Here is a 21,555-nt window from a genome sequence, read left to right as displayed (position 1 = left end):
GATCGCTGTAATGAGAATTTATCACATTCATGTATTATCTTATTTTATTGTGGTAAATATATTTTAATAATAAAGTATACTATGTGTAATATTAAACAGCACTTTAATATATACCATATACCAAATAGTGTATATATACATTAACTATAGAAATTTGTACGTTATCTCTGTTTAAAATTTTTCAACCAGGCTTTTTAAAAAGAACATTGAGATTTTTGAAACAATTCTGTGCAGCTGTGCTGCTTATCTTATTATATGTACCGGGTGGCGGCCGGTAGTCGATTAGCCAGGTTTATACCTTTACCTTATGCTGGGTTTTTCTTAGGGTCGGTGTCCTTGCAACAAAAGTCAGGATTAAGGCCCCTGGCCCGGTTCCACAAGCCTTTTTTGATCTGGATTAAGTTAATTTTGCTATATTTTATGTCACATAGAATATAGCATAATTAACTTAATCCAGTTTAAACAAGGCTTGTGGAATCGGTCCTAAGTAGGTGTACCAATCTCAATTTTTTGCTCACTAAATTCTGAATATACATTGGTTTTGATAATTTAATGCATGAAATTTTATATGTATCAACTAATACGAATTTATTTAAAAATAAAAAAATGATATGTAGAGGAGAAAAACATTGAGAGAGCTAATATTACTATTAAAAATTTAGTTAGACACCTACACTTAATCCCGACTTAGTAGGTGACTTCTTGCTTTGTGACTGTGTAGCACTTCATTATTTTATATTTCGTTTAATTTATTATTGAGTGGAGTGATTGTGCTTAATAAAATGAAAATGATACCTATAATGAATAATAATTATTACTGAACACTAACGATGCAAAATTAGCGTTTTTAGGTATCAATAAATGTGATTAGTAGAAAGTAACTACTATTGTCACTGCAACCAGATCGAATCATACATAGTTACGTTTCAACATTAGAAAAAATCACTATGAAAAGAACATCGTCACAAATTGTGCGTTTTACCAATTGAATTTAAGTGTCTAACTAAGCAATTTCAACTCCTCAAAAAAATCTTCATAACAGGAACCTTTTTCTTGTGTAATAATATACATATGTATTTATAATTTTATAAGTGATAGCGTAATTAACCGCCTACCCAGTATATCCAAGTTTTATGCTTGGAGTGCTTGGACCACATGCGTTTGTTTCTATACCTCTGTTGACATAACTGATACAAATACAGATTCCATTTCAGTTTTGTGGAAAGCATATTGATAAGCAGATAAAAAGAACGGAAACGATCTGGCCTGCATATTTTACTATTCTATTCACAGAAGATCTTACACTTTGAGCAGTGTGGCCAGTGTAGCCAGTGTGTGAAATTAAATTTTGCGCCTAATACCTAGAGTTAACTAAAATAAGAAAGTATATGTATGTACATACATATATGTATACGCACTACGCAGTCACTACAAAGTGAATATAGCTGACATTTTAACGAATCATTTTCCCCAAATGTATTAAATAGCAACTGGAGTAATCGGACGCAAACAAGCCAAGCAAGGCACACGACACGATGTGTAACCAAACCGAAGTAACCAAACTTTAAGCCTACTTAAACGGAGTATGCCAATTATGCATGCTATTTAACAAAGTATATTGACATGTAAGCATCATATTGAGCATGCAGATCATTGTATTGTAGTTTGTTAAATGTAACACCAAATGAACTTATTAAAACCGAAAATTAAATTTAAATTTACTAAGAGAAGAAAATGGAATTTCAATTATAATAAATAATTTTACACAATTATTACAAACAGGAAAGCTAGACATAATAATAAGTATATTCTTATACTAAAAGATTAAAAAAAGTGTTAATTAATCAACATTATACTTTGAATTGATATTATATGTATATATAATGATTTTTATTATCTCTATGCATAAATTTGATAAAGCAGCAACATCAAATTACAATCTTTCCTAAAATATAAGTGTAACAGATAAAACATTTTTCTGTTTTAAAATTATTAACATTGAAGTAAGTAAATTGTATCAATAAATATTTTTAGCTCCTTTTATAATTAAAAATAACTCATTCTTCTTACACAGATGCATATGTATTATTGGTTTGGCTATGACTTGGGAGCATTTCTATTTGAAGGATATTATGTCAAAACCAAAATAGGATTCATATGCACTTGTTTGGGGTTAATAGCTGCTGCCATATTATACGAAGCAATGAAAATATTGCAAATTAGATTACAAAAGATGACAATCAAATCGTTAATTCGCTGTAACCAAAGATCTTCAGAAAATTCATCATTACTATCCACAACAAACAAATCAAATATAATGATAGCCAATATAAAATGGTACCTAATTGGCTTTAAACTAATAATATAGAAATCTTACTAAATTAATAATATACAATTTGAAGTTTAATTTAAATTCATTACTAGTGGAAGCTGGTATTATTGGATATTACAAACTTCTCATTGGTGCTTGCATACTGTACTGGGGTATTTTCTAATGTTAGCAATAATGACCTATAATGCATATATCACCTTATCAATTGCTTTTGGTGCTTGTCTTGGATACTGGATTTTTGGACCAACTTTGATTGAGCTTAATTTAAACAAATTTCATAAGAGACGTAGTAATGCTCAATGTACTTCATCAACTTGTCCTGGTAATGTTATTTAATGTTTATAGATTTTCTCATAATTATAATACTTATATTTTGACAGATGCTACGTTGACTGAAGAGAGACGTCTATCCACTGCTTCTATTGTAGCAGAGCAACTAATAGCTGAAGCTACTGTCGATATTCATTCTTCAATGGATATAGATTAAACATTGATTAACATGTTACCATAAAAATTATTTTTATTAATCTACCAAAGTATATTAATTATATACCTTTGTTATACAATATAGTAATATATTTTCTAATTTTCATATTACCAAAGAGTAATTTTTTAAAAGAACCACTCATCATTGATAAACTCATGTTCAAATAATTCCTGTGCAGGTATTTCGAATTCCTCGTCTGGTAGTTCATCTACCATACCTTCAAACAGTTTATCATAACATGAACTACCATATTTTGTAAAGTGTTCATAAGCATCTTTCGTAGTAATCTCATTTCCACAAAGCCAACAAAATGGAGTTTGGCAATAAATGCATATTATTTTATTACATCCATCAGTTTTTGTGATAAAAGTATGACATTTTGGGCAAGATTTGGCAGTTTCCTAAAAAATGTTACACTTTTATTCTATATTGGTTTAATTTATGTAAAAAACTTACCTTCAAAAATTTATTTGACAAATGTTTTTCCACTAGCTCTTGTATCTGCTTTCGACCATATTTTTTTACTAACTGATTTTTCTCATGAAAACTGCCCTTCTCATAATCATTAATCAGTTTCATATTTTCATTGGAAGTCATAACACATGGTGCTACTCCATGATAAACCTGAGATAACAACAGCTTTACTGAATTAAACATATTGATGAATTAATGAAGGCCCACTAAAGTATAGTTTATACCTTAAGACAGAATATACAAAAATTATAATTGCATTTGACACATGTGGCTAATGTATCACCATCAGTTTCTTTTAAAACTGGACTCTGACACTGTTTCCTTGGGCAAAATATTATATCATCCATTGTACGAAGTACAAAATGTAATATTAACGTATCATACTGTTCATACTGCCCTGGGCATAATTCCTTAATTAAGCTTGCTTCTATTACAGTTGTACAATCAGGGCTTGGACATAATATTTTAAAGATTCTGCTAGTAATTTTAGATTCAATATATTGTTTCATACATAAGCTACAAAATATATGACAGCATTTTGATATCTCTGTACATTTTGATCCTATTAATTCTTCAAAACAAATACCACATGTATAGAACTTTTTATTAAATTCTATTTTTCTCTGATCATTACTATACTTAGTCAAATATGCTTCAGGACTTAAGGCTAAAGCTTTATTTATAGCTCTCTTATCGCATATAGTAAACAAATTTGAATTTAAATATGTAATTGGATCTTCAAATACCATATGCATAAAGGTAACATCCAATGATTTATCTATATTTATATAAGCTAGGAGATCATTTTTTAAAAAATTTAACCACAAAAATAAAATTTCACTTCCATTATTTTCTTCCCATATTTCATCTAATTTCTGACAAATAAATGATATCTGCCAAGGGGGAAGCCATGAAATGATAAGCTTAAAATTTGGTGGTGATTTTGAAGGATATGTTGTTGGAAGCTGAACATATAATCTAATAGGTGGCAAACATTCAATAGAAAAAGATTTAATAGAGCTTGGAGTAACAGGAGTATTATTTTTCACATAATAAACCAAAAAATCTTTGTCTCCTATACTTAGAAAAATGTTAAACAGACATTCAATTTGATCTGTTCTATTACAAGTAAATTCATGAGAATTATAAATACTTGAAATAGCCATTATTTCGTCTTCTTGCCTGTTGTAATCGGTATTTTCTGAACAAAACATTATGCTATTGATGTTTCTAAACTACTGTTATATTCTTTAAAAAAAGTTAAATAGACACGAATTTGCTTCGCTTTATCCTCACAAATTTAACGGATGGTTCAGAATAACATTTATCTTCCATTGATCAATACAACTTATTATTGTTTATATTTTGTTGCAAACTATAATTGTTAATAGCGTTAATGTATGTGTAGCTGGATTTTATCTCGAGTCACGAGATATTAAACTTAAAGTTAAACTGAATAATATACAGGGGAGTCAGAGCCATTCACACAAAGGGGAGGACTCTTCAAGACTCAACCAATCATAAATGAATTTGAAAATATATATACATGCATTTTGAATTGAGTCGTTTACTGTTTACTTTAGTTATCATGAATATCATGTTACAGCTGGCGGGCATCCATTCAATTAAACACAATCAGCTTGTAAAATTTATCATTTAAAAGGTGCGCGGGATAGATTTATTTTTATAGTTTTATTACTATTAGAATAATTTGTATAAATTATAAATCTAATTAAACTTGAATAATATAAATTTGTTCATTTTAATTTCAGGTGGGTCAACTAATATTCGAAAAAATTCATTTTTTTCTATTCAAGATGGATTCGAGTTTTTGAAATGTGTTCTCCCATTGGTCCAAAAGTTATTTAATAATAGTAAGCGGTTATAACATGATTAATGAATGAAGGCGACAATGGCAGTTCATGACCGGCTATTTCCTTTTTTTTTCGTTTTTTTTTCTATAAAATCTTTTTCTTTATGAAACATCGACACACGTGTTTCCGGTTTAGCCCAAAATATGACGGACCAATCATAATGATGCGAATCTTCTGTCTTGTATCGCGCTTGTACGGATCTAACCGTAAGTAACCATACAGCTATGGCTGAGTTTTTATCGAAGAGTCTATAAACGTTTTAAACTAAAAAGTTTAAAAAATAACGGAGTGTGCTTAATTCTCTTTGCCTATTTCTGCATTCTATATGTAATACGTGCCACGAGTAATCGCCTCATCCAAAGCATATATATAACAGATTTTATATCTTGTATTATAATTTATTTAAGATTTGTATAGCAATGTGCACCGTGTAGTACATATATATCTATGTTCAAATGTATATTAATTTATATATTGCACTATACAGGTACACACATATGCACATCACTTACATATTAAACTTGGCGGGAATGATGTGATGTGTATGATGAGTATGATCACAATTCACAATCATTGTCATTTGAATATTGAATATTTTCTTTGAGCACAAGCTGTTTTATATCCCAGGTTACGTTATTATATTTATTTGAAAGGGGTAAGTTCTGTTTTCAATAATGCAGTTCAAATTATTATAAAATAAGTACAGAATTATTAAAAACAATGAAACACCAAAACCTTTATTGACTGAAAACCGTATTTTATTAGATCACTGTGTCATGATGACATAGTGAAAATGTCTCAAGTTTGACATTATATTTCGAAAAATAAACGTCGTAATAAATTAATAAAATTGTAGTTGGTGATATAAATAGTTTTTGTACTATTTTAAATTCTTTTAATACAAAATTCATTTAAAAAATGATTTTTTTTTGCAATGAAATTAATATAACTTTATTTGAATAAAATTGATGCTTTGCTGATTAGATACTAAAATTTTGACATGTCTTATATAATATATTTTCCTCTTCTTTCATATATCATTAACTAGAAGAAAGAAGAAGGGATTAAAGAGAGTGATTTGTTTTACTAGGTTGAATTTAAACGTAAAAGATAGGAAAACGGATTATAAATATCCTCCACAAGTGTAACAAAATATAAGAAATCACTAAAAATGACAGAAGAAGAGGCTAAACATATTTTGCACAGTAGCTTCTTTCATCCTGTGTTACGACAATTGCAATGTTCCAATACAGAAATTTCTGCTTTTAATTTGATGTACCCATTATTTATAGTGTAAGTAAGAAAATTTAACTTAGTTAATTCAATTGCCAAGTGAATATAAACACTTATTTTAAAGTATGTATATAAGTAAAAAAATTAAAGGCATTACTATGTGACAAATGAAATAAGCTAGTCAAACAATGATAAATTTAAAACCTTGTACTAAGTTTTCTGGGAGCTTAATTAATTTATATTTTATTTAATAATGTTCAATAATAATGAATAAAATTTTTGTTTGCACTAATTTAGTGATGAAGAAGATGCAAAAGATCCTATTCATAGCATGCCAGGTGTATATCGCTATGGAATAAATTGGTTACAAAAGACATTAGAACCATTAGTTGCAAAAGGTCTACAATCAGTGTTACTTTTTGGTGTTTTAAAGCATTTAAAGAAAGTAGGCCTTTTATTATATAATAGATTATTGTAATTATTTATTTTATAATAAGTATTACCACATTATATTAAAAAATATTACTTACACTTAATTCTTAGGATCATATAGGAAATAATGCAGACAGTTCTCAAAATCCAATAGTTCAAGCAATACCTTTATTAAGAAAATGGTTTCCTAATTTATTAATTGCATGTGATGTCTGCTTATGTCCATATACTGTACATGGTCATTGTGGAATTTTAAATGATGATAGGAGTATTAATAATAAAAAAAGTATTGAACGAATAGCACAAATTGCTGTTTCATATGCAAAAGCAGGTCAGTTATTAAATAATTTTGTATAGTCAAGCTTTGCAATTTCTATGCTCCTTGTATAAAGTAAGAACAAATGTTGGACAAATTTTAAAAGGGAGAAGAGATGGGGCTTAACTTGATAATATTATATATATCATTTGCAAAAGTGGACATTATATTAAAACTTGCTTTCATTTAGGTGCACATATAGTAGCACCATCTGATATGATGGATGGAAGAATACGTGAAATAAAAAAGCATTTAGCAGATATAGGTTTGTCAAATAGAGTGGCTGTTCTTTCCTATGCTGTAAAATTTGCTTCAGGGTTTTATGGACCTTTCAGAGATGCCTCTCAATCTGCTCCAACATTTGGTGACAGAAAACACTATCAACTACCACCTGGCAGCAGCGGATTAGCTGCTAGAGCAGCGGTATACAATTTTTCTTAAAAATTAACTTGATTTGGTATATATAGGATCTGCTACTTAAAATACCCTAAAGCATATATTTTTATGTTTACAATTTTTTTCTCTCCAGATTTATTAAAAATATTAAAATTTTACATGCTATATCTTTAAGTGCAAACAGTAAGAGATTCCTCAAAGTTCTTATTCAAAAGTTTCATATCTTTTATAAATATAGAGAAATATGTATCTTATAGTATCCTTACTTTAGGAAATTTTGTGTAGCAGATCCTACATATGTATTTATACATGATTTAATTTATAGGCAAGGGATGTGTCTGAAGGGGCAGATATGCTTATGGTTAAACCTGGCTTACCGTACTTAGATGTAATGAGACATACAAAGAATACACATCCAAATCATCCAATGTTTGTTTACCAGGTATCAGGAGAATATGCAATGCTTTATCATGGTGCAAAAAATAAAGCAATAGATTTAGAGAATGTTTTAAAGGAGGTTTTATTATGTATGCGCAGAGCAGGAGCTGATTGCATTATAACATATTTTACACCTTTAATATTAGATTTGTTATATCCTAAAAGCAAATATTAGATCCAGATTTGTTCAGATAAATGTAATTTATGTAAAATGATGAAATATGATCAAATAAATTAGTGATTTATATTAGTTAATTTAAATGATGAATTGTGTATTCGCTATGTGCACACCTACACGTTGGCAGTCAGGTAAGAATGTGTAGCAATATACATAAACAAAAAAAGTCCGGCAAAAATGACAAAATTTACCGACAGTCAGCGCTGATATTATGCATATGCATCACTACACATTCTTACCTGACTACCAATGTGTAGGTGTGCACATAGCGAATAGTCTTAGCCCTAAAGTATTAAGTCATTTTAACTCCCGCTGAATGAACTTATTTCTGTAAAATTGTCAATGAAAACAAGATAAACCTTCAACTATATAGTAAATGTATAAAATTATATTTTTAAGAATTTATTACCTAGTAAATTTTTATGTAACCTAACATTGCCTTATACAAAATTACGTTTAAAATTTTGTTGATTAAAAATAGTGTAAGGATAAATCATAATTTTTCAGTAACGATGTCTATGAATCAATCAAGGTTCACTTTGGTTTATCCGTAATGTACGGTGTAATGTTTAAAAGTCCCGTTATGCGTAAGTGTTAGGAGATACGTATGTAGGAGTTGGTGTGAGATTTGTGTGTGTGGTTCAGGGTGTGTATATATATATGGTATTTACTTTAATTCGCTCCAGAGAGAGAAAGAAAGAGAGAGTCCCGGGCATTATAATTCATTTATCTCTGTAAATATAAGAGATATACATTATTTGTGCAAAATACCGTTTTCGATTTAAATGAAAAAGATCTTCAAAAGGAATCATGTAAAACTGATACTTTTTATAATTACGATAATTGAATTTTTATATATCTGTGCTCACTCTGCGTTAAATTAATGTAAACAACATATATCATCTAAAGATATAATGTTCCATTTACCCTTTAATTTATTATTTTTTAAAGCTGTGAATAACAAAATATACGGAAGTTGAACATAATAAACTTCACATTAGTTTATACTATATTGTTAAAAATGGAAAAACTTGATTAGAAATATTATTTTACAAATATATTAAATCATTAAACATAATAGTAAGTATCCAAGCTCCGAAAGTTGGTCTTTTATAGCAGTTCCGCTCTTGTAAAGTCCAATTTATCTAACACAGCGCGCTGTCAATTGTAAAGCATGTATGTACATACATACGCTTTGAACATGAATTAGAGCGAGCACACTCGTAGGTAAGTCATAAATGTATTCATATTTTACACAATTAAGTATTACTTTAGTATCAGCGACGTCAGAATGTTAAATTATAATTATAACATCAATGATTTCTACTTATACCGGCTATATCAATTTAATCTTGTAAAGAAAGCTGAAATTTCTAGAAGTAGGATTCCTGCAACGTGGGCCAATGATCAGCGGCCAACTGTATATTTATCTGCAAATCACTGAGAGAATTTCCGTTGTGGCGACTTTGTTAGGACCAATCAGAGCAGGCCACGACGTATTGTTCCCGTTAATATCACCGCGCTGAATTCAGTCTCTGGTCAGTCATTTCAGAATTTTTCCTGAGAATCAGTTGAAACTGGTTGTAACAGTGCTCTATTTTATATATTCAGTTACTGAATTCACGCACAGCTAAATTTTATTCGGTAAGTGAAAAATATATAAATTTTAATCATTACAATAATTTATTAGAATTTGTTCCAAAGAGCAAGATAAACTTACGATACTGAATTACTTCTGATGTGTAACAAAAACGCCGTCAAATCGCCGATACTAGCCGTATTACAATTAGTTTCTTTTAACACATTTTAAACATAAAGCTTAATATCCTTCTCTTTATATAAGTTATTCTACAAATATTTGAGATTGTTTACTAGTTTTTTTGACCCTTTCTTAAAATAATCTAAGATGACATCTATTTAATGGTAGAGAGCATTCCAGAAAGCCCACGTAAGCTGAATTATTATAACTCAATATGTCAAAGAGTATTTTACACTTCGTAATATTTATAAATATTTAAAAAACGAAAAAATCATGTGGTTTTGTATGTCTGGAAGAACTTGAGAAACACCTAAGTGAAACATATTAATAGCACCAGAAACAAACATTGCTCCAAAAATTATACTTATATCAATATAACTACTGTCTTAAAAATAAATGTATAAGAAACTTGCAAAAATAGTTTTGTATATTTTAATAATACTTTATTCTTTAGATAAAATTTTTTGCTGGCAAAATGAAGGGCATAATTGCTCTTATATTAGTAGGACTTATAGCCACGTCTATAACAGCAAAAGAGGAGAAAAAAGAGAAGGATGATATTGGAACTGTTATTGGAATAGACTTAGGAACTACCTACTCTTGGTATGTATTTTATAAACATACATTGTTTTTTAAAATATAAATGTTATATTTATGTTTAATTTTTATTGGTATATATGTAATAAATCTGTCTTTCTATAGCGTGGGAGTTTATAAAAATGGCCGTGTGGAGATTATTGCCAATGATCAGGGTAATAGAATTACACCATCCTATGTTGCATTTACTGCTGATGGTGAAAGGTTAATTGGGGATGCTGCCAAAAATCAATTGACAACAAATCCTGAGAATACAGTATTTGATGCCAAACGGTTAATTGGACGTGAATGGGCTGACCAAACAGTCCAACGTGATGTTAAATTCTTCCCATTCAAAGTTATTGAGAAGAACAGCAAGCCACACATTAAGGTTTCTACTAGTCAGGGAGAAAAAGTATTTGCCCCTGAAGAAATCTCAGCCATGGTTCTTGGAAAAATGAAGGAAACTGCTGAGGCTTACTTAGGGAAAAAAGTTACACATGCAGTAGTTACTGTACCAGCTTATTTCAATGATGCTCAAAGACAGGTAATAAAAGAGTTCGGCTTTAATTTCCTAATTTTCTCATATGACCACTTTATAGTATACTAACAATATTATTTTTTCAGGCAACTAAAGATGCTGGAACAATCTCAGGTTTAAATGTCATGAGAATTATCAATGAACCTACAGCTGCTGCAATTGCTTATGGTCTGGACAAAAAAGATGGAGAGAAAAATGTTTTGGTATTTGATTTGGGTGGTGGTACTTTTGATGTCAGCCTTTTGACAATCGACAATGGTGTTTTTGAAGTAGTGGCCACTAATGGAGACACTCATCTTGGAGGTGAAGATTTTGATCAACGTGTTATGGATCATTTCATTAAATTGTACAAGAAAAAGAAAGGTAAAGATATTAGGAAGGATAACAGAGCTGTGCAAAAACTACGTCGCGAGGTTGAAAAGGCTAAGAGAGCGTTGAGTACCAACCACCAGGTATTTACAATGTTTTACAATAATAATAAAAGGAGTAAATTTCAAATTAAATTTTTACAGCTTAAATCAATATTGTTTTCTTTATTGTTAATTTTCAGGTCAGAATTGAAATTGAATCCTTCTTTGAAGGAGAAGATTTCTCTGAAACATTAACACGTGCCAAATTCGAAGAATTGAATATGGACTTATTCCGAAGCACGATGAAACCTGTACAAAAAGTATTAGAAGATGCTGATATGAGCAAAAAAGATGTGGATGAGATAGTACTTGTTGGTGGGTCCACTAGAATTCCAAAGGTTCAACAATTAGTTAAAGAGTTCTTTGGAGGTAAAGAGCCTTCCCGAGGTATCAACCCAGATGAGGCTGTCGCATATGGAGCTGCTGTACAAGCTGGTGTTCTATCAGGTGAACAAGATACGGATGCCATTGTACTTTTGGATGTTAATCCTCTCACCATGGGTATTGAAACTGTTGGTGGAGTTATGACTAAACTTATTCCAAGGTAACTATTTAAATATATATATATATATTATTTGTTTGCCAAACTTTATTTTTTAATCTATTTTAATTAATATTCGCTGTATTTTATATTTACTTAATTTCTTTGTTTTTTTAGAAACACTGTTATTCCTACGAAAAAATCACAAATTTTCTCGACTGCTTCTGATAACCAGCACACCGTTACTATTCAAGTATACGAAGGAGAAAGGCCAATGACAAAAGACAATCACCTTCTTGGAAAGTTTGATTTGACCGGAATCCCTCCAGCAATGCGTGGAATTCCTCAAATTGAAGTTACTTTTGAAATTGATGCCAACGGTATTCTTCAAGTATCTGCCGAAGATAAAGGAACCGGTAATCGGGAGAAGATTGTTATCACGAATGATCAAAATAGACTAACGCCTGAAGACATTGAAAGAATGATTAAAGATGCTGAGAAATTCGCGGATGACGATAAAAAACTAAAGGAGAGAGTAGAGGCGCGTAATGAACTAGAATCCTATGCTTATTCTTTGAAAAATCAGCTTGCCGATAAGGAGAAGCTCGGTTCTAAAGTTAGCGATGCTGATAAGACGAAGATGGAAGAAGCAATAGAAGAGAAAATTAAATGGTTGGAAGAAAATCAAGATACCGAACCAGAAGAGTACAAGAAACAAAAGAAAGAATTATCGGATATCGTACAGCCGATTATTGCAAAATTATATCAAGGAGCTGGTGGTGGTGTTCCGCCTACTGGAGGAGAAGAAGATGATCTTAAGGATGAGCTTTAACTAAGAGATTTGTAGCGAATCAAGCTTCTCCGTATTTAGACTGAAGTCCATTGTTCAAAGGCAAATGCATTAAGATTTAATACGTTATATCAGGTCAGTATACCGAACGCGAATGTCTGATTAACGGAAAACTTGTCTCTGAATAGTGCTCTCCTTCCGTAATGTTAGTTAGCACATTCTCTTTTTTCGAAAATATTCACGTCGTATCAGAAGAACTTATTCGTGACACGGCTGTGATTATAACGTATGTTTCTTTATATTGCATTTGCCAAGAAATATGGGATATTTATACTCTTCATACGCAAGCCACGCAGTTGAAGGAGATCGACGAACTTAAGGAATTTAACTTTCTTAATTCCCATATATAAAAAGACTCCATATGTCGTTAATTTATTTTACTTGTTTTCTATGGTTCCATTTTACATTAATTGTAATAATATAATGTAATCTAATCTAATAAGCGATTGAGAAACTTTTAATGTGTGGATGGATGAATACATGAATGAATAGCGAATGGTCTTGTATGTATATTGATAGGAGAGCAGGCAAGATTGCGGTGCATCTTGCATTTCTCACTGCCTCTGAAAAATAGATATATGGTACTACGTACAATATATTGAGTATATGGGCGTATGATGTCATGAGTGATAATATACATATATCTGTAATATTAAAATAAAAAAATTTTTCATTAATACATTTTATTATTTCCTTAATGAGTAGTTGAAAGGGTAAAAGAAAAAAAAACATCCATTGCTTTTGAAAATTTTATTTTAGTTTTAAATTTGAACATCGACATCGAAAAAAGAAATAACATAAAATTCGGACATATTTTTCTCTATATGTTTTTTTGTTGTTTTCATCTATTGTACCCAGGATACAATATTAACAAATTTTAATAATTGCAATATAATCATGTATTAATTTGTATAATTCTTTAATATTTATGCTTCTGAAGCAGTTCAGTCACTAAGATATAGTGTTATGTGGTACAGATCACTTGGGTATAAAAATAATATCAAGAATCACATAACAGCCATTTCGATTAGTGGGAATTTCTGTAGAAATTTTATATAATTGCTTTGTATGAATCCTAATGTGTCTGGTATCATAAAAGAATTAAAAAAATTTTTCACAATGCAATTAATACTTGCCATGATATATTATAAAAATGATAATACTTAATTTTTAACGGAGCATGAAATTAATTACAGCTCGATCTTTGTTTCGAGATTAACTTATGTTTTAATAATTAATAAACGTGTAATCGTAAATTTAATCAATTGTCGTACCCCGCGTCAATGGATACGAATGAAATTTTATTTTGCATTAATGTTTCACAGCTTCCTTATAAAAAAGTAAGGCCGAAAGATAGGCGTTTATCTGTATTTGAATCGCTTAATAAGATGATTTTTTTTACATCCCAATATCTCTACACTGCTGTTTATGCATAGATCTTTCAATTCAGAATAAGAGCAATTAATAATTCTTTAGTTTTGTAGGATAATTATAACAGTAAGTATTTTTCTTATTCAATGTCTCTTTAAAGACAGGTATATTGAGCACGATTTGTAGATCATCTTCCAAAACTCAATGTATTGATATTGGGACTACAAGTTTTTATGATTTTTCTTCCTAAGGGACATAGCGCTATCGTATCGTATTTCCTAGCGCTACATATATATATATATATATATAATATATACAATTTAAGATAGTCATACACATTATTAGTTGTGAAGAACACTATTCGAATTGATACATAATTATCAGGTAAATAATGTTGTGCTTCCTGATCAAATCACTGCATATTTAGTTTTTTTAAAAGATTATTTTATAAATAAGGAAGCTAATAAAATCTATCTAAATTTAGAGTTTTAAAAACTCCGGATATACTGTTTCATTTGTTTTACAAAGCTGACGGACATCGCAAGTTCGCCACTCGTATGTTGATTTTTATTTCACGAAAACTATGCCATTAGTATCTTTCCTATTTTCTGCCTATTTTCTAATGATTAATATTTAATTCAGCTAATATGAACACATTAAATATATTGTTACTTCAATTAAAGAACTAGCGAATAGGGAAATTACTAAACTTCAAAGCGGCAATGACCGAAAAATAGACGGTTTCCTCTTTCTATTATTGGTTTTTACCACGAGTTAATGTTAAACGTCGGACGTATTTCCTTTTCTTACATAAAAATGAAGAATAATGATTAGATGGATGCAAAGCAATCGAGAAGTGCATTTTTCTTACAGTAACTAAAAAACTGATGCTTTTTTATAATTCTCATTAAAAAAAAGTAAAAAATATTTATCAGACTTTACAAGCGTAATATTTGAATGATTTTTATATTTCGATGTTTTGGAACCCTTTTCGATTGCTATGCACAATAATATGAACAATGTACCCGATAACTAGTATACGGTAGTATATGGGGATAATATTTCTTACAATGTTAATGAGAATACATAAGATTATACGTTTTCTACCATACGTTTTTTTAATGATTTTACACAATAATAAGTAGAATAATAATTATAAGCGCGACTTCATTAAAAACTTGTTGTTTGCTTCTCACAGAAAATTTATAAAAAAATTGGTTAGAATTTTCGACGTCAAACAATCCTAATATTATTATCCATTGTATATAATCGCTAGAAATACGTACAGTACATGAAATTCGAATAGGCAAAAATTTCTTTAAAAATACTTTTATTTCCTAACAACTTATAATTTATTAATTTTTTTAGAAGGCGTCGCGCTTCTAACTAAGACCGCAAAACATTGTTACATTTCTTTTGAAGAAATGGACTTCTAAAATCTTATATTTTTTTTGTTTAAGACACGCGCGCGCGTGTGTGTATGTGTTTGTGTTGCGCAAATGCGCGTGTAGATACGTACATACATAAATATTCAATACGTGTATCACCAAAAGGCTACAAAGGACACGTGAATATTAATAAGCGCTTAATTTTAATCCGTTTCAGACCTGAGTTTATTAACGCTGTACTTTTTAGCAGTTATTTTCTTATAGACAGCTTGCAATTTTTTAAGAAACTAAATATTCTTTACATAAAGTATTCATCAATCATTCGAAAATGGAGAAAAATCGACTTTTATTGTATGATTTAACAAAAGTTTTTTCATACTAAATATATGGTATAGATACTAATCAACAAATTAAGCAGACTCAAAGTGCGTTCCTGTTCATTTCACTTATCTTTTTCCCTAGTTTGAACAACAACAATGTATTTTGTATCACAGTATATATCAGTAGCGTATTTAGTATTTGTCGTTTTCACTTTGGATATGGCAAATATGAAATATAACAGTAAATTATACTAATGTAAGTCTATACTCTTTGGGGCTAAATGCATATCACAGTGGTAGAATTTTCAACATTTTATCTTTTTTAAATCTTATTCGAGTTATCCAGGAACGCACCGGTCTCAGAAATCGGTATCATCTTACATAGATCATGCTAAGATCTCTATGTTTTCTTAAAGATAATATAAAAAGCTATACCGCCAACCCGTGGAAATAAGCAAGCCGTTAAGTAAGTTTTCATCTATGATAATAAAAAATGCACCGTTATTATAGTATTTTAAATATTTGCTCTATATCTAATATCCAGTCTTACGCTAATATTTTGCTGCAATATTTTTTATCCTGAAGTCAACAATCATTAAATATTATATAACTGAAATAAAATTGTTTTCAATATTAAAAAAGGAAGAAACAGCAAATGCAGAGAATGCTTTTAACTAAAACGATTTGTTTATCATATCTTTAAATTAATTCACCGCAATTTATTATATTTATTTAACTCATTAATGTTAAAATAGAATTAGCAATTTGGACCAGCCTCTGAAATAAATTGCAATGTAAAAATCTATTAGCAGCTTAACCTATTTTAAGAACATGCAATAAATGTAATTATGAATATTGTATATATGCGTATATACATATGCATGTACTATGCATTACGAGCGATAATGTACGAAATTCATTAAGTAGTAATTGTAATTCCAACAAGATGATATTTCTAACAATACCAAAATGAAACAAGAAACACTTGCATTTTACTTTTCGGTCATGGATGTTTGTACTTATTTTGGTTTATCTCAACAATAACTTCAGCTATTAACGTACAGTAGTAATTTAGAGTTAGATGTATTTAATATTTTCAATCTTATAATTATTTGACATGTGTATCTTTTTGCTATTTTATTAAATTAAATATCTGATAAAGTTAAAACTTGTCAACTATTTAGGGTTTAAAATTGATTAGTCTTGATTATATTCTTAAGATGCTGTACGCTAACAGACTATGCTCTGTTGTTGATTCGCGTATTTTGCAGGCTCATTGTGAAATAGTATTAAAAACTTATTATATTCTGAGATGATTATAAAGAGTAAACTGCCACATTTTACTTTCGCTTGTTTACGATTATACTTTCCGTACTTATTGTACAGTGTAATTTGCTTGTGTAAACACGTAATAATAATGATGCATTATACTCAACACAAAAAGTTAACATACGTCATACGAAATTTCTAAATTTTTAAATAAAAGCAGTTAAAGTTAATTCGAATGTTTTGAATGGCTTTATAAAGACACGTTATGTCAGTTAATAGTACAAATTTTTATAAAACCATCTTTTAGCGGCCTACACAAAAGAGAATAAATAAATGTTTATCTTGACAGCTTCAATTTGTTATAATATTAACATAATATTACCGATTACCAAGTCCGTTTAAAACTAGACGGGAAAAGTGAGTGCTGCTCCTTGATGTTATTAAAAAAGAGATTTTGCAAAAGCTGTTATAATTGTAGGTACATTGGCATCAAAACCACAAATGATTAAATTGCTTTTATCGATTTTCTTCTTATGATATGTCGTTGGAGAACATACAACACAATTGATCAATCTAAAAAAAGTATGTAAAGATTTTTATTTTTAAACATTTTTCGATTTGAAATTGTTTGAATATTAGAGAAGAAACAATTACTTTGCTTGAGGAAGCTTCATGCTTGTTCTGTAGGCTGCTACTACTTTTTCAGATTTATCATTCTTTTCATTTATTTGATCGACAACATTAATAAATACATCATATCTATTGTTTTGTTGAGAAGCCCATACCATTGGTTCATTCAATTTTACTGTTCCTGGAGTGGCCTGCTGTAGCTTTCTCATTGTTTGAGGAAATGACAATGTTTTTTCAATATTAGCAATGTGTACGCCAGCATTATCAAAAGTTGCAATAGTAACATTTTCTTCAGAACGAAGTAAGCTAAGTGCAATTATGCAACCTGCTTCAAGACCGTTCAAATTACCATTCCGCCATGCTCGACTTTCCAACATAATTTTATTTGTATTTATAGTTATCATATAACGTAAATTAGTAGGTTCGAGGTACTAAAAGAATAGAAAATAAACGAGAATGATTGACAGAAAGAAATTTTTAACTGTATAAGTGATATTAACAATAAACTTACTGCAAATGTAGAATTTAAGGTTTTGTACAACGCATCAATAATTTTTGAATTCGGTGCAGGTGGGGGCGGTAGAGGCTTCTTTGCTTGTTCTTTTATTTTTCGTTTTTCGTATGACAATGGCCTGCATAATAAATAAAATTTATTATCAGCAATTTGGCAATTTAATCATCAAAGTTCATTAATGATTATTAGTATCTTACTTTCCGGAATTTTCATAATTTTTAATAGTTAACAAAACTAATGCTGGATGAACCTTATCAGTTTGAAGTTTTTGCTCATTGCTTATTTGATCAATTAATTTCTCAACAGAAGGTGCATTGGGTTTTAATAGTCCTAAATTATGAATTCTTTGTAAGTTATTCAGAAGAGTAGCTATATCCAATGTTGGTATTAAAGCATTCCATACCTGAAAAGTTAATAGCTGTGTATAAATTTGCATTTTTGATTTGAATTAAAGTTATACAAGGTGAGATAAAAGTTGTACATTTAAATGATTTCAAACAATGTATGTTGCCATTATAATATCATTTCTTCAGCATCATCTTCTCTCTCTTGATAATTCTAAAGAAATAATATTGCAATTAGAATATGCTTTGTTTTGAAATCCTTTGAAATTTTATAAATCCTAAGAGTTATTAAAAAATGATGAAATTATCATTGTTAAAACAATTTTAAATTCACTTTTGTTTTTCATCATACAAAAATTGCAAAGTACACCTTTGGTATTTTGTTAATTTCTAAGATTATACCTCTTCAGATTTTAACATATTTCCAGGTACATGATCTAAAGAAAAATCGTTCACTTCCAAAAGACGTGCGCATGTAATTTCATCCTCACAATGTTTAAAGTCTTCAACATCTTGAATGTATTTTAAAATTTGCTCAGTATTTGGTTTATCTTTAAAATTCTTTTGTGCTTCTTTGATGCCAAATATTATATATGCAGTTATTACCTCCATCTCTATGTTAGAGAAATAAACATGAAATTATTACATTATATGAAAATTTGAATATTACATAAATATATAATTGCAAATATTACCTGGACTTGTAGGATTTGTGTGACAAAGCTTAATGATATCCTTGTGCTTCCAACCATATCTACTTTTATATCTAGTTACACATTTCACAAGCTCTAAAGGCTCTTTTGAAAGATACCAATTGTTTACTGTAGTTCTTAATCCATGGCCCCAGCCATTTGACTTTTCAGCATCAGCTGACATTAGGTCCTTCTGGTTACTCAGTTGATGAGCGAATTTTATGAACAACAAGAAGTGCTGAGTTGATTTACAAATAGTTTGAACAGCTTTATATGCAGCTTGTCTTAAAGCTTGACTTTTGTCTTGCCTTGCACAAACGGCCAAAGCAAAAACAAGGGTTTCTGGATTTTGCACTAGTTTACTATTGTAAGCCTAATAAAGGTATAAAGTGTTTAATTATAAAAGCAAGAAATATTACGTAAGATTTATTTTAAGTTAATCCAACTTACTTTATTAATTAACTCAATAGGCAAAAGTTGCTTTTTAACATCAGTGTCTTCGGCCAATTCCTCAATTGAAGGAACATTTTTGACTAAAAAATATTTATGAACAAACCAATCTCCTGGTTGATACTCTGGATATTCTTTCCCAACAAATAGAAATTGCATTAATCTTACTTCTGGGCTATTTGCATTTGCATCTGCATTTGTTGCATCCTCTGCAGCCATCTTCTGAATGAATGTTTACAAGACCTTAATTAGTAAATTTGATCAAATTAAAACAACTATATAATATTTGTGTATCATATTATTAACAAGAATAATATATTAAGTCTTATTACTGCTTATTTTTATTAAATTTTGAGAACAAAAAAACATAAAATATTTATATTTAAAACATTAAAATAAGATTTTTTAAATTGCATTTCTTAAGTATTTCTTTTATATTAGATACATCATTATCCAAATGTTTGAAAAAACTAACAGTGAAAATCAATTAAAACTCAGTTTAAAAAAAAAGTATTATAAAAATTGGTGTGCTTAATCTTTGAGCAAAATCTAGCATTTTTTCCCTTTAGCTTCGTTCTAATATACAATACTTTTGAGTCAAAGTAGTATAAAATGTTATTTTTAAATTAATTTATGATAACTTTATTAATAATAAATGATAAAGATTTCTCTCAAGCCTCAATGAAATTTTATTAAAAAAATCTTCAAAACTCATTTTACATGTTTGAATAATAATTCCTCTTGATTATAAATACAATTCGGCAATAAATGTAATTCAAAGCTTTTTACATACATATTTGCACATTTGAAGTGTTAAAAAGAATTAAATTAGATTAACCACACAATATTCAAATATCCTTGAAATAACATTTTGAATAAGAGCAAGTAAGACTCTGCAACAGTTTTCAAACTAGAGATATGAAAGATTAGTTTGCTTGACTTTCATATCGTTGTTTCCAAACCTTCAGTTAGTAATATAGATTAAATATTTTTGGCATATACAAAATATAATTCTATATCATATGCGTGTAAGTATAAAATACAATGTAAATGTATACAATCAAAAAGGCAGGACAAAGATTTTTTTAACTTATCAATAGCTATTATAACTAGTAAATGTATTTCTAATGTTATTTCTCTGAATCATCTGTGCAAACAGAAAAACAAAATGTTCTGTCTTACTTGATTAACAAAAATTTAGTAAAGAAATGTGAAATATATAATTTCAAAAGTATACTATATATATATGACTTAGGTATAAAATTACTTGTTTTTTATATAAAAATTCGAACAATATGACTTTTTAAGAGAAACTTTGGAGAAAATGATACTCTAAGATAGTTTTACTTGTCCCCATCATATTACCTTATGTCAATGTGTAGAATTGATGGATCAAATCAACCAAAAAATCATGTAAGGGTCTTGTTTTAAGCTTAACGCACGAAAGAAAAAGCAAAGGAACACTAAAAAGCAAAAACTTTTGACTGACGACTGACGACAATAACTGGTGAAATTATTGATGATGACTTTTTCTACTTTGCTTGGTCTCTTCTATTCTTTTGACTGTTCTGTCTCTTATTTCCTAACTATTTTTTTATCCCTCCACACAGCTCTACTATTCTGATCAAAGAAATGAGCTCCACTCACACACTCTCTCTCTCTCTCTCTCTCCCTTTTTCTTTCTGTTATGTTTTGAGCTAACACCGCTAATACCTTTTGCCAATATCCTATTCGCGCAATGTAGAGTGGAGCATTGGAACGATTGGAACTGAAATGGGAACTGGGAAGGTCCTGGCTGCC

The 21,555-nt window shown here is 29.5% G+C and overlaps 4 protein-coding genes across 7 annotated transcripts; 2 read left to right on the top strand and 2 right to left on the bottom strand.

The window, feature by feature from the left end:
• Positions 1–124: 124 nt before the first annotated feature.
• Positions 125–2,931, top strand: LOC136774469 (protein SLC31A2-like). Its single transcript, XM_066728780.1, has 4 exons — positions 125–2,003; positions 2,075–2,337; positions 2,425–2,654; positions 2,713–2,931. Exons 2-4 carry the CDS (start codon positions 2,075–2,077, stop codon positions 2,817–2,819), a joined length of 600 nt encoding a protein of 199 aa, XP_066584877.1. The 5' UTR covers positions 125–2,003; the 3' UTR covers positions 2,820–2,931.
• On the bottom strand, positions 2,671–4,894 carry LOC136774468 (E3 ubiquitin-protein ligase RNF14-like). 2 transcript variants are annotated; one of them, XR_010822812.1, is made up of 4 exons: positions 3,518–4,894; positions 3,276–3,443; positions 2,886–3,220; positions 2,671–2,799 (listed from the first exon to the last, which is right to left on the bottom strand). XR_010822812.1 is itself a non-coding variant. In XM_066728779.1 (3 exons), exons 1-3 carry the CDS (start codon positions 4,505–4,507, stop codon positions 2,945–2,947), a joined length of 1,434 nt encoding a protein of 477 aa, XP_066584876.1. In that variant the 5' UTR covers positions 4,508–4,894; the 3' UTR covers positions 2,840–2,944. The 2 variants fall into 2 exon arrangements, 1 of the variants encoding a protein (XP_066584876.1); XM_066728779.1 differs by lacking the exon at positions 2,671–2,799 and having other exon boundaries at positions 2,840–3,220.
• A 532-nt stretch (positions 4,895–5,426) lies between these two features.
• Positions 5,427–13,456, top strand: Hsc70-3 (heat shock protein 70 cognate 3). The gene is made up of 12 exons (XM_066728775.1): positions 5,427–5,555; positions 5,655–5,822; positions 6,258–6,460; positions 6,698–6,845; positions 6,944–7,163; positions 7,339–7,571; positions 7,870–8,105; positions 10,439–10,522; positions 10,622–11,042; positions 11,123–11,488; positions 11,587–11,990; positions 12,105–13,456. Exons 3-12 carry the CDS (start codon positions 6,339–6,341, stop codon positions 12,757–12,759), a joined length of 2,889 nt encoding a protein of 962 aa, XP_066584872.1. The 5' UTR covers positions 5,427–5,555; positions 5,655–5,822; positions 6,258–6,338; the 3' UTR covers positions 12,760–13,456.
• Positions 13,457–13,511: 55 nt separating this feature from the next.
• On the bottom strand, positions 13,512–21,530 carry LOC136774467 (RNA-binding protein RO60-like). Of its 3 annotated transcripts, none has more exons than XM_066728777.1 (8): positions 21,121–21,530; positions 19,756–19,998; positions 19,309–19,678; positions 19,016–19,227; positions 18,467–18,672; positions 18,267–18,387; positions 17,780–18,186; positions 13,512–17,698 (listed from the first exon to the last, which is right to left on the bottom strand). In XM_066728777.1, the coding sequence occupies exons 2-8, from the start codon at positions 19,972–19,974 to the stop codon at positions 17,566–17,568; spliced, it is 1,668 nt and encodes a 555-aa protein (XP_066584874.1). In that variant the 5' UTR covers positions 19,975–19,998; positions 21,121–21,530; the 3' UTR covers positions 13,512–17,565. The 3 variants fall into 3 exon arrangements, with proteins under 3 accessions (XP_066584874.1, XP_066584875.1, XP_066584873.1); XM_066728778.1 differs by having other exon boundaries at positions 13,513–17,698; positions 19,756–19,974; XM_066728776.1 differs by having other exon boundaries at positions 13,514–17,698; positions 19,756–19,977.
• Positions 21,531–21,555: the final 25 nt, after the last annotated feature.

Source organism: Prorops nasuta, unplaced genomic scaffold (genome assembly GCF_024137725.1).
Source record: "Prorops nasuta isolate Cenicafe-Biocafe unplaced genomic scaffold, Cenicafe_Pnas_1.2 PNAS00006, whole genome shotgun sequence".
In the NCBI taxonomy this organism is placed as follows: Eukaryota; Metazoa; Arthropoda; class Insecta; order Hymenoptera; family Bethylidae; genus Prorops; species Prorops nasuta.
The sequence above is the reverse complement of the archived record's forward strand: the minus strand, read 5'-3'. Positions and strand labels throughout refer to the sequence as shown.

What these genes read in the sequence shown, in the direction of transcription:
- LOC136774469 (XM_066728780.1), top strand. Translation starts at nt 2,075, where the DNA reads ATGCATATGTATTATTGGTTTGGCTATGACTTGGGAGCATTTCTATTT. An exon ending in ATGATAGCCAATATAAAATG is followed by an intron (nt 2,338 to 2,424) that starts GTACCTAATTGG and finishes ATTCATTACTAG; the next exon opens with TGGAAGCTGGTATTATTGGA. An exon ending in TACTTCATCAACTTGTCCTG is followed by an intron (nt 2,655 to 2,712) that starts GTAATGTTATTT and finishes ATATTTTGACAG; the next exon opens with ATGCTACGTTGACTGAAGAG.
- LOC136774468 (XM_066728779.1), bottom strand. Translation starts at nt 4,507, where the DNA reads ATGTTTTGTTCAGAAAATACCGATTACAACAGGCAAGAAGACGAAATA. An exon ending in TTTGTATATTCTGTCTTAAG is followed by an intron (nt 3,444 to 3,517) that starts GTATAAACTATA and finishes TTGTTATCTCAG; the next exon opens with GTTTATCATGGAGTAGCACC. An exon ending in TGTCAAATAAATTTTTGAAG is followed by an intron (nt 3,221 to 3,275) that starts GTAAGTTTTTTA and finishes AACATTTTTTAG; the next exon opens with GAAACTGCCAAATCTTGCCC.
- Hsc70-3 (XM_066728775.1), top strand. Translation starts at nt 6,339, where the DNA reads ATGACAGAAGAAGAGGCTAAACATATTTTGCACAGTAGCTTCTTTCAT. An exon ending in GATTAGCTGCTAGAGCAGCG is followed by an intron (nt 7,572 to 7,869) that starts GTATACAATTTT and finishes TTTAATTTATAG; the next exon opens with GCAAGGGATGTGTCTGAAGG. An exon ending in CGTTGAGTACCAACCACCAG is followed by an intron (nt 11,489 to 11,586) that starts GTATTTACAATG and finishes GTTAATTTTCAG; the next exon opens with GTCAGAATTGAAATTGAATC.
- LOC136774467 (XM_066728777.1), bottom strand. Translation starts at nt 19,974, where the DNA reads ATGGCTGCAGAGGATGCAACAAATGCAGATGCAAATGCAAATAGCCCA. An exon ending in CTATTGAGTTAATTAATAAA is followed by an intron (nt 19,679 to 19,755) that starts GTAAGTTGGATT and finishes TACCTTTATTAG; the next exon opens with GCTTACAATAGTAAACTAGT. An exon ending in CACAAATCCTACAAGTCCAG is followed by an intron (nt 19,228 to 19,308) that starts GTAATATTTGCA and finishes TCTCTAACATAG; the next exon opens with AGATGGAGGTAATAACTGCA.